The following is a 12,120-nucleotide window of genomic DNA, read 5'->3' as shown; positions in this document are numbered from 1 at the left end:
CGCGAGACGCTTGAGGACGACGAAAAGCCAGGCTATCCAAAAACTGGACCGAGCGAAGTTAACATTCAAAAAGTGCGTGATTTCATCAAAAAAAACCCGAAATCGTCTGTGAGATTGATCAAAGATGAATTGGGGATTCAAAAATCGACTATACACAACATTTTGACTGAGTGTTTGGGCCTTTGTAAATTGAATTCGCGATTTGTTCCCCACAAGTTGACCGATGACCAAAAAATATATCGAATTGAACACTGCAAGGACCTCATTAGAACTGCTCATAAGGACACAAACTTTCTTGAAACGATTGTTACTGGTGATGAAAAATGCTGTTTTGAGTATGAACCTGAAACATAGCAGCAGAGTGCTGAGTGGAGACCACCAGAAGAGAGGCATTCGAAAAAAAGTCGCTTGGAGAAGTCAAAAGTAAAGACAATGCTGATTTGTCTATGATTCCAAGGACATTATCCACAAAGAATTCGTTCCACCTGGCCAAACGGTCAATAGTGAGTTTTATTTCAAAGTTTTGAAGCAATTGATAGCGAGAATTCGTCATGTACGGCATGAATATCATGATGCAGGCAGCGGGTCACTTTTGCACGATAATGCCATCTCATTGTTCGAGCATTGTGAGACAGTTTTTGAGCAAAAACTAAGTTTGTGCGTTGGATCACTGACCATATTCACCTAATTTTGCACCCCGTGACTTCTTTCTTTTCCCCCGACTTCATTTGCCGATGAAAGGAAAGCGATACGACACCGTTGAAAATGTTCGAGCGGCAGTAACCACAACCCTCAACAGTGTCCCAAAAATCGATATAAAAAATTCATTTAACGAATTAATTGACTGTGCCAAACGCTGTATCAAAGCTGAGGGAGAGTATGTTGATTGAAATAAATGATTTGAATAATTATAATTGGCCTGTGTTTTATTTTCTATCAAAAGTTTGATTTCTTTTTGGTGTGTGTGTGTGTGTGTGTGTGTGTATATTATATATATTCATTATACTGAATGGCAAGTCACCTTCTGAATGTGGTTAGATTAACAGTAGATTATTCTATATATAATTATTTGCAGAATACTAAAACAAATATGGAATAAAATACTTACTTGAACAATCCTTTGAATGTTGTTCATTAGTATAGATGACTCCATATAAGGAATTTGAGTTTGAAGTAAAGAGCCATTCTGCTGATGAGTTTTGACTTCCTCCAACTGCAATCAAAAAAAGAAATTAGTTTTACTAACTTTCACTGTTGAAGAATATTATATAATATTATCACTATTATTAATGACTTCATGGAGCCTGTAGCTCATTATTCACACCTCCTGGCAATGTATTCCACTTACAGCTTTCAATATGAAAATGTATACCCCAATCTCTTTGTCATCACACTTTGAGGATGGCCGTTTGTCTTTCCTATATTCCCCCTCTGTGATATGAATAATTCTTTCCATATTAATTAAAATCTTCTGGCCCCCCCACAGTATTGATACTGATGTGTAACACGTTTACAACATTTTGTGGATGGGGGTTCACCTTACAAAAACTTAAATGTCTCTGTCATATCACTTATTTTCTAGCTATCCACTAAGATCACTGCAATTCAGATTCAATGCTGCACCCTCACCACAGTTTCTTCATTACTACAGAAACCACATGATTAAATGTGCACATTTGATCATTTGGTTTCTTTAATGAAACAGTAATACTCTGATAAAAACAGTAATGTTACATCATCATCAAATCTGAACAATCCCTTTAAAACTACATGGTTATCAAGTAATTTGAACAGTAGTGGTCAAAGAATACAACCCTGTTCATGCCATTGGTTGCATTCTTTTCCTGGGCCAAAGTATCTCATGCATAACCTGCTAGTATCTATCAGATAATCAGTCTCCCATTCATTTCACCAATCAATTATCCTTCAGCCTCAATTCCTTCAACTTATCACAACATAATCTGCCATTCAAAATCCAAAAAATTATCTATATATATGATTCTCCTTTGAGCGCATTTCTTGCATTATTATAAAATGAAAGCAATTGTTAAAACAAAATTTTATCCATGTTGACCATCATAAAGTCATCAGACAATGCACTCAATCCTATATTCTAGTCCTAACCAACCCTCTAGTACCTTAACCACAATTGTAGATATATGACCAAATTTATAAGTGGAAACACTTGTCTTGGTATAATTCTTGTGCAGAAGAACTAGTTTGTCTTTATTAAAGATACCAAGCAATTTTATAAGCTAGGTTTTAATCCTTTTCCCAAGTAAGCAAACAGACAAGTAAGTCAAGTTTGTGCCTGAACATAGTTCAAGTCTGAGGCAACTCGTGGTAAAGGTGGAGTAAGTTCTGATCACTTTTCTTAGTATTTTCCCCTAATGCAAAGCACATCCCCCTTGCGGAGATGTATGATGCTATACATTAAAGGCAAGGGCCACTACCCAGACCAGTTTCGAACTTCATTGAGGTCTCGTCAGTGGGAGCCAGACCCAAAAAATGCCAAGGTTGAAGTAATGCAGAGCTTATAAATTTTACCTAAACAAGTTGCCACAAGGTGCTTTGACCTTATTAAATAAAAAATCTCAGGATGAGAGTAAGATGTAGTGATCAAAGCTTACTCCACCTTTACCATGAGTTGCCTCAGACTTGAACTATGTTCAGGCACAAACTTGACTTAATTGTCTGTTTGCTTACTTAGGAAAAAGGACTAGCTTATAAAATTGCTTGGTATCTTTAATATAGTATATACCCAAGGTAAAAAACTTTCTATATCTAGTTTGTCTTTCTTCTGTTGTTTTATGAGACACTATTTTCAAGGTTCAGCTTCTTCTTCATATGTTACTAAAATATGCACAATATATTATGCAATGCAGTAGCCTTATTAACCAAGCCTACTCAACACCTTATTCATTTCTGATTCATTAATTTCAAGCCTTTTCAGTAATCCTCTCCATTCTGTGTTTTGCATAACATCATTTATTAGTATAAAATACATTAATATGAAATAGAATGAACTTATTGCATGATTCCATTACATCTTTTGCAGTGGTTACTTCATTGCCATCAATCAACATCACTCATCTAATTGTTTTTCCTCTTACTTGTCACAGCAAAACTCCCTTCAATTTCCTTTGTTTAATTAGTTCTCATATTATACATTTTCTTTCTCTATCATGCTTGTCCCCTTTGTAGCTGCACCTTGGTCATTTATAGCTTTCCCATAAGCTTTTCCACAGTGTTTGCCTAATTTCACTGCTTATCTACTTCACTTCTACCTTACTTATCTGGCTAAATCTCAGTATACAGCAGTCTATGTCAGATATGTTTTAATCAAATGCACAAGCTCTACTAACTTCATTCCTCAAGGCTTACTTACGTTCCTATAATATTGATGTTCAAAGATTAGAGAACTTTCCATAGTTACCTATCTTATAATTTCATATGTCCCTTTTGGAATTAAAATTTCCCCTGCTTAGCAATGTCTATGTTAATAACTCATTTAACATCCTCACCAATCAGCAGCAGTTGATAATGCATTCAAAGCTACATGAAACTAAAATCTCATGTTGCTTTCATTGCATACTGTCTAGGTTCTAATCATACAGAAAACCCAAAAATTCACTTTCTCTCTTCCATATGCTGTCTGTTATTCAATTCACTGTACTTTAATTAAAATTTCGACTAATCTGATTAAACTTTCTTGCATAATGAAACCTGTGGAATATTCATTATTATAGAATCACAAGTGTACCACAGTAAAAAAAAATGTATTTATTACACAGATATTTTGTATTATGTATTGTATAATTGGAATCCCTCAATATATACAGCCACACATACATTGATTACAAACTATTGGGCCGAAAATAAAATTAAATTGGATAATTCTGAGTTCAAAAAACATTGAGAATACAAATATTTAATACAAATAAGGATAAATTTCCCACACTTTAGGATGAGACATCATTATGAGTGAGGTTAGGTAAATGAAGTAGGGCTTCTGCACTTTCCTTGTATAAATAAATGTTCATGTTCACACATGGATCTACGTAATGCTTTGGCATTTTCCCACTGGATCCTGTGGCTGGTGTTTTCAATCTCATATTGTGCTAGGCCAGATTTGGGAGGTTTGATGAGCCTGGTATGAGCCTGGTGTGATCTTGTTGTTCAGAGATGCATTTGTTGACAGATCTTCCTGTTTGTCCATAGTAAGACAAGTTGCATGAATATGGTACTTTGTATAGACCAAGTAGTCACTATCTACAAAACCATCAACGAAATTATGAATTTGGTTGATGGGTTTGTAGGTAGTGATGAGTTTATATTTTCTAACATACTATCATTAATATATATATATATATATATATACTTCCTCCTTTGTCCATCCTATCCTCCTAGAAGATTCTACATCTTTCCATTTCTATTCCAATCCTTATACCAATTTGAGATGACTAATTTTCACATAGATCAATAATCCATGGACAAAATGACAGAATGAATGCCATAAATCCAAGCTACAAGTATGCCCATGCCAACTTTCCCTTCTTATCACTATAATTTTGTACTTCCCCTTATTACTCTCTATCCACACCTTTTACTTCATTCTGATTACTCTCATTTCTCCAATTCTTTTCCTCATTCGCTCCAAAAATGCACTGCACCTCCAAACACTAACTGAACAACACTTTCCAGATACCTAACTCAGAATCCATTCAAATGCAATCTATCAATCATATATATGTCCTTCTGTAAATCAAATTCACTCCGCACATCCACACCTGGCCTTCTGCACAATCCAGCCACTGACTCATTTGGATCATGTTATTCTTCTCATTTCACCTCTATCATGGCAAAGCAGCAGACTCGCAATCTTTACTCTCTCAATGTTTTAGCTTCTTCTAGCAACTTTTTCTATTTTCCTGCATACAATGCTTGTTGCCTAAACAACGATCTCTTTCACATTCCTCTCATCCTAACAGCCTCACTGTTATCCTTTATGTTACCACTTGGGAAAATACAATTTTGTCACACTGCCATCAAGCATTTATGACAGTATTATCCACTAATTTTTGCTTCTCACCATCCCTCTTTCACTTCCTTATACTCTGCTTTCTTTTCCCTTGCACTTCTTCATTAATTTGCCTCTCTGCTGTACCCCTCACCAGATGTTTCTCTAGCCATCTGCACTTATTCTTATGTAGTCATGCGAAAGACTCTACATAAGATTTTTCTCTCTCTCTCACACACACACAACCACCTCATCATCATTCTCCTGGTTTTTCATGTTATCAGTCATAGGTTATTCATCTATGTTCACTTCCACCACTGTATTTTCATCTGCAATTTTTCCAACACTCACATTTTTCCACATTTCTCAGTAAAATTCACTGCTCTACTATCACACTTCTTACTTACTGCAAACTTCAGGCACTCACTTTCAAAACACTTCCAACACACTCATTTACTCACCACTCTCACTTTCTTTCCATAAATTTTTCACACTTCATAAAGAATACACAGTGTACATATACAATAAATCAAACAGAATGCCTCATATTGAATTCACGTATCAACAATATCTTGACTTCTACCATTATATTATGCGTCATGCCATAGCAAATAACACAAAACAACATGCAGCAAACACTAAACCAGCCAGATCAAAACACACACTCGAAAAAGCAAGAAATTCCAAATAATCTATATTATTAATTATTTTAGAAAAATAAATAATTATTAATTATTAAGCAGTGGCCTTCTACTCCCTTGAAACCTGTGCCATTGCAAGTCTTTTATTAAACAGGCATTCCAATGCTACTACTAATTCCCAGGAACATTCCCTTAAGATGCATGGTGATATGTCATCAAATCCTATTGCCTTATTGACATCAAGTTTGTTTATTTCCTCAAATATCTCAAAATACAATGAAGCCATCTTCTCTTTTGTCCTCTACACTTAAGTTCCTCATGATTACACCCTAATCAGGATGAAATGCACTTATAAATTAATGACTAAACAAACATACATAATAACCACAGTAATAAGTTTTTTTCATCCTAAGTATCATAGGACATCGTCAGTACAGTTAATTCAAACAATACTAGGAATAACATACAGTTAGGGCGCATGATTACAATGGAATCCCAATATGCATGCAGTAACGTGTTCTAGAATTAAATTAAAATATATCAAGAGGAAAAAAAAAATAGATTACATTAAAAAAAGATAACATACATAAAAATTATTTTACACAATTTTGTATGACAATTTCTCATACTTTAGGAATAGCAAGAACATCGTTATGGTTTAGATTTGGTCTGTGAAGTAGGGCTTCAGCACTTTCTTCATACAAACATTCATGTTTATCTATGTAGAAGTTTGGTCTTTTTCCAATGGATCCTATGGTTTGGGTTTTCAACTCCATGTTGTGCAAGGTCAGATTTCTGTGGTTTGATAAGACACATATTGTCTTGATGTTCTGAAATGCATTTATGAACAGATCTACCTGTCTGTCCATAGTTAGACAATTTACAGGAGTATGGAACCGCATACATGCCAGGTAGCATCAGAGGTGAGTTTGTCTTTAGGAGAAGGCAACAAGTTATAGATCGTTGATTGGTTTGTATGTAGTAGCAAATTTGTATTTCTTCATAATTTTTGAAAGACGTTCGGAGATGTCTTTGACATAAGGGAAACCTACAGGCTTGTTCTTGTCTAGGTTCATGTGTGAGTAAGTGACTGATGATTTTTTGAGATGTTTTAAGATTGTATCTATTTAGTATGGCTGTATTTTTGATTATTTCCAATTCTTGGTTGAGAGCTTCTTCAGAGCAGCAGAATCTGTGTGCTCTGGTTACTAATGATTTAATGATGCCAAATTTTTGAGATGGATGATGAGCAGAAGAATTGTGAATGTAGCAACCTGAAAATGTCGGCCTGCGATAGAAGTGGAGACGGAACCATCTTCTTTTCTTTGGACATGTAAATCCAGAAAGGAGATATCCTGTGGAGATTCTTCTTCTAGCGCGAATTTGATGCGAGGATGAAGAAGGTTTATTTTACCTAGAAACAGGTGTAGTTCTTGTTTGGAATGACCCCAGACAGCAAAGACGTCATCAACATATCACAGCCAAATTTTTGGTTTGTGTTTAAACATGAAAATTTTTTCTTCAAGGTATTCTAGAAACAGGTTGGCTAAGTTTGGTGATAAGGGAGACCCCATTGCTGTTCCTTCCTCTTGCTTGTAAATTTTCTCTTTCCAAGTGAAGTAACTGGACATAATAACAAATTTGAATAATTCAACATTATCAGAAGGAAATTTTTGAGTTAACAAGTCTACAGTTTCCATATGGGGAATATTAGTGAAGAGGGAGACGATGTCGAAGCTAATTAGCATATCTGTTTCCAACAGTTGAATGTCTTTTATTTTTGCATGAAACTCTGTAGAATGTTTAATTGATGAGGCTGAGAGGCCTATGTGAGGATAGAGAAGGTTAGATAAAAATCTTGATAATTTGTAAGTCGGGCTGCTAATAGAATCCACGACAGGTCTGAGCGAAATGTTATTCCTGTGAAGCTTAGGTAAACCATATATTCTAGGAGTAAAGACAGCAAAGCAGAAGGCTTGGGAATCCTTTGGAGAAAGATTAGACTCATCCTATGCAAATGCTAACAAAGTATTTTGTCAGACCATTCACCGCCTTCAAGGGAGGAAATCATGCACTGCAAGGACAATTAAGGCCTCTGATGGTGCACTTTTAACAAATGAGAAGGATATCCTCCACAGATGGAGGGAATACTTTGAAAGCCAGGTGGCCTAGCAGTTGTGGACATCCAAGAGGTGCAGATCGGGGCAATGACTAGTCTCACAGCAGAAGAGGTCCATTTAGCAATAAAATCAGGCAAGGTTGCTGGTGATGATGAAATTCGGCCCAAAATGCTAAAAGCCTTAAATCGAGATGGGGTTCTCTGGCTGACTCGAGTGTGTGTCAGGCTGCATGGCAGACAGGCATAATAATACCAGTCTTCAAGAAGGGAGACCAGAGAGATTGCAGCAACTATCGTTGCATCTCTCTGTTCAGCCTGCCTAGGAAAGTATATGCTAAGTGCTTGGAAAGAAGGTGCAGGAGCATAGTTGAGTCAAAGTTCCAGGAAGAACAATGTGGCTTTTGTCTTGGTAGAAGCACAACTGGCCAGATCTTCAATTTAAGGCAAGTCTTTGAGAAATCTTGGGAATATGCCAAGAATGTCTACACATGTTTTGTGGACTTGGAGAAGGCATATGACCGGGTTCCTTGGGATAAGCTCTGGCAAGTAGTACAGGAGTATGGAGTGGATGGCCAACTATAAGGGATAAGCTTTGGCAAGTAGTACAGGAGTATGGAGTGGATGGCCAACTATTAGCTGCCATCAAAACCCTGGAATTTTGTGTCAAAACTCCGGGGTTTTGATGGCACAGTAAAGACACAAAACCCCGAAGTTTTGTGTCAGGGTAAACAGCACAAAGTCTGAACCTTTCAGTCTCTGTTGGCCTCCACCAAGGGTGTGTTCTGTCACCCCTCCTTTTCATAATATTTATGGTCTGGATTGATAGGCACAGCTGAGGTAGTGAGTGTGTCAGAATTGGAAGATGGAGCGTTGGATGTCTGCTTTTTGCAGATGACCTAGTTCTGCTTAGCTCTTCAGCTTTTCCACAGATGACCTCTAGCAGATCCTGGATAGGTTTGTAGCTGTTTGTTCAGAAGCTAGAATGAAGGTCAGTGTGGCCAAAACTGAAACATTTGTGGTCTCAAGGCAACCATCCCAGTGCACTCTAAATGTGAGTGGAGTCCCACTGAGGCAGGTGGAGAAGTTTAAATACCTTAATTCCCTTTGCTATCATCGGCAACACTACCCCTCCCATCTTGACCTTTCTATCCTCACAAAAAATACTGTATCCTTCTGTTTCTATTCCTATTACAGGATGGCAGGAAAGTGATCAAGGTCTAGGTGAATTGTTTCGGTCAGTGGTGTCTTAGAAGTATGAAATGTTAGATATGACAATATTGGAGTGTTCACAAGTAATAGATTGATTTGGAGGAAAATTGTTGATAGGAGATTAATAATAATGTAAACTTAATCATGTAGTGCTGTTATAGTAACCTGAACATCCCTTGGGAGTACATATCAGGAATTTGATGATGATGATGCTAAATTTTTGCCTTGGAATGCTTTGGCACATTTATTGGAGAAGATGTAGAGAGCAGGTGGGGATTTTGAGTGGAGTAAGGCAAAACAAGGCACTAATTTCACTAATAATTTGAAATTAATTGACTAGATCAAGTGCCTGAATCAGGAAAGCAGAAAAAATAATCAGATCATGGAAAAATAGCATAGAAATCACTAGCATAAGAGCCTGTGATTTTCTGGAGAAGAACGAGTGTAGAAAAAGAAACATGGACAAGGTTATAGTCAGAGTTACCAAAGAGGAGGGGAGGCTAATACTGATAGTATATTTTTAGGAGAGCTGGTTAAGAAAAGATCCAGGATGCTGGATGGATGAAGAGGATTATTCAGTGTTCTGGAGTTAGAATAATTGTGTTAGATCATTAATTAGAGCAAACAATTCCACATCTCTTCGAACTTGGTCTGCGAAGTTAGCAAAGGGGAGACAGTGCAACTTCAGAAATAATCAAAAAAAAAAGGTCAGTATATTCATCAGAATTCGGAGAACAGTAAATACAGCTAATAAAGGCACAAGGAAATCTTGAGCCAATATAGTTCATATAAAGATAATTTCAGATTTAATAACCTTTAGCATGGGATATCAGAACAAATAAAAGCATATGTTCTGCACGATGTAATGTGGAAAGTTGAAAGAAATCTACAGTCAGATGAGGTTCAGTGAAGAAGAACAGATTGCATTTGGATGCAATCTGTTATTCATCGCCGATACTTAAAGAAGTGTTACACATAACTGATGTTAGTACTGTGATCCTGGATGCTGTTCAAGGTCCTTCCCTCCCCTCCTGCTTCCAGAAAACTTTATTTTAATTGCAGCAATGCTATAATTTGTTATGCTATCTTTCATGGATGGGAATACTGGAAAAATCTATAGAGACGAGCATACAGCAGCAGTAAAGGGGCTTGTAGACACAACTGCCATGCACAGCCTTATAACAGTGATTTCTGCAAGCTGTTTATAATTGGACTTCCTCCAGACAAACATGGCAGAGTAAGCAGTAGCAGATGTTCAACTATAGGGATATATAGTGGAGGAAGAAGAAAGCATGCATAATGGGAGAAAGAGTTTTTACCTTAAGGTTATTACCTGTAAGTAGCATGTGATGGAATGAGCTCAAGGTGGAAAATATTTGATCTGATTACAGTGAATTTGTACATAAATGATACCTTAATGTTAGAGAATAATCATGAATGATCATGCAATTTTAAAAAAGCATGCAAAATAAACTATAAAGCAGGTGATTATTACAGACTGAGAAGGCAGCTTGAAATATGCAGTTTTTCATGTCATTATCTTGCCACAAGAAACTGCATGGAAAGTGATCAAAGCCAATGCCCAAAAAGAAGCTTAATATACATAGCATTATACATACACCCTAAAAGGATGTGTGCTTTGCATTATGGGTTATTAAGGCAATTAATACAAAGTCATTAACTTCTATATACAAGCAGCCAACTCACATAAAGAAACTTCATGCGCAAACTTTGTTTGCCTACACTTGGATAAAGAATTAAACAAAAATATGATTTCTTGGCATTTTTAATTTAAGCTAATCTTACTGCATCCTTCCCTAGAGTAGAGTAGGAGGAAAAAAATCATGTGAGTTAAATGGAAGAGTGAAATTTTCAGCTGAGATCTACATTTAAAAAAAAAAAAAAAAAAAAAAAAAAAAAAAAAAAAAAAAAAAAAAAATTGTGGATCCTGATCCAGTACCAGAAGAAAAGATGACTAGGTCAAGGATCACTATAACAGGCAGGGTAGAAGAACAACAGTGTTGATGAGGAAGCCAAATTCAGACTACGAAATGAAGTTAACTGAAGAAAGAGTTAGAAGGAAATCAGAGAGAATTTTTTTCCTTATGCGACAAGTAAAAAAAGTAAATAACTATGTAAGAATAATCTTCATGAATTCGATTGCAGGAACACATCAGATGTTTTACTTTAGTAAATGATATATAGCAGCCAGACCCATTAGATCTTTGGATAATGAAGATAAACTGGATGAAAGAATACAGGCAGAGGAGATGGAAGTGTTAAAACTATTGTAAGAACTTGATTTTTAAAAAGGAGTAGTGTGAGATATCAGAATGGGTGCTGAAGGAATGTAAGAGAATTATCAATGTCTCTGACTTGGTTATTTAACTCAAGTCTCAACACCAGCTTGGCTGAATGCATAGTATATTACCAACGAACAGATAGCAGCTTTAAATTTTCCAGTGGACATAATGGCTTGCAAATACTGTTTCACTAACTGGATACCTGAAAAATGGCTCAAAAAGTTCCATGTTTGGCCTATAAAACAGGAGTTCTAGATTATGTAAAGAAATTTAAAAATAAATACAAAATAAATAAAAAGGCTTATCCCACTCGCATACTAATGTATTATCATCAATTTAAAATTTTGTGGGTGAGAGCCATTAAAAGTTTTCCTCTCTCTGTGTGTGTGTGTGTGGGGGGGGTCAATTAAGGTGTTGGAGAGGCTAATCAAGGCCTTCATTCAAAGGTAGAGAGAGTACAGGTAACCCTCATATAACACGGATGCTAGGTTCCACAGAAATGCAGCATTATATAAATCGCGTTATGCGAGGCTCAGATCACATAGATAAAGTAGGGTTATGTTGTGAAATCGTTTTTTTAAATTATATAAACAACAATGACATACCCAAAAAATATATTTTTATTTAATTCAGGTAATTCATGTAAGTTAAGAAAACATATATGACTATGAAACAAATGCATAGTATAAAATTATAAATTTTACATAAACTTCATTGCACATAATGCATAAATGTTTTAGGCAAAATAAAATAAAGTGTATATTTTAATCGTCATCAGTGTCTTCAAAACTAACATTTCGTAGATGTTCTTTATTTACGAGTGGCCGG

The 12,120-nt window shown here is 36.0% G+C and overlaps 1 protein-coding gene across 9 annotated transcripts in view; it reads right to left on the bottom strand.

The window, feature by feature from the left end:
• Positions 1 to 12,120, bottom strand: part of LOC150092408 (FK506-binding protein 15-like) — a 398,069-nt gene that overhangs the window by 196,471 nt on the left and 189,478 nt on the right. For all 9 annotated transcript variants that reach the window (XM_090415127.1, XM_090415130.1, XM_090415126.1 and 6 more), the window contains one exon: positions 1,109 to 1,213. In XM_090415127.1, the coding sequence (XP_090271253.1) occupies positions 1,109 to 1,213 (105 nt within the window). The remainder of the gene's footprint in view (positions 1 to 1,108; positions 1,214 to 12,120) is intronic.

Source organism: Typopeltis vanoorti, chromosome 26 (assembly GCF_054136105.1).
Source record: "Typopeltis vanoorti isolate ZY-2024b chromosome 26, IOZ_Tvanoo_1.0, whole genome shotgun sequence".
Classification (NCBI taxonomy): Eukaryota; Metazoa; Arthropoda; class Arachnida; order Uropygi; family Thelyphonidae; genus Typopeltis; species Typopeltis vanoorti.
Note: the sequence above shows the minus strand (reverse complement) of the source record. Positions and strands in the feature narration are given on the sequence as shown.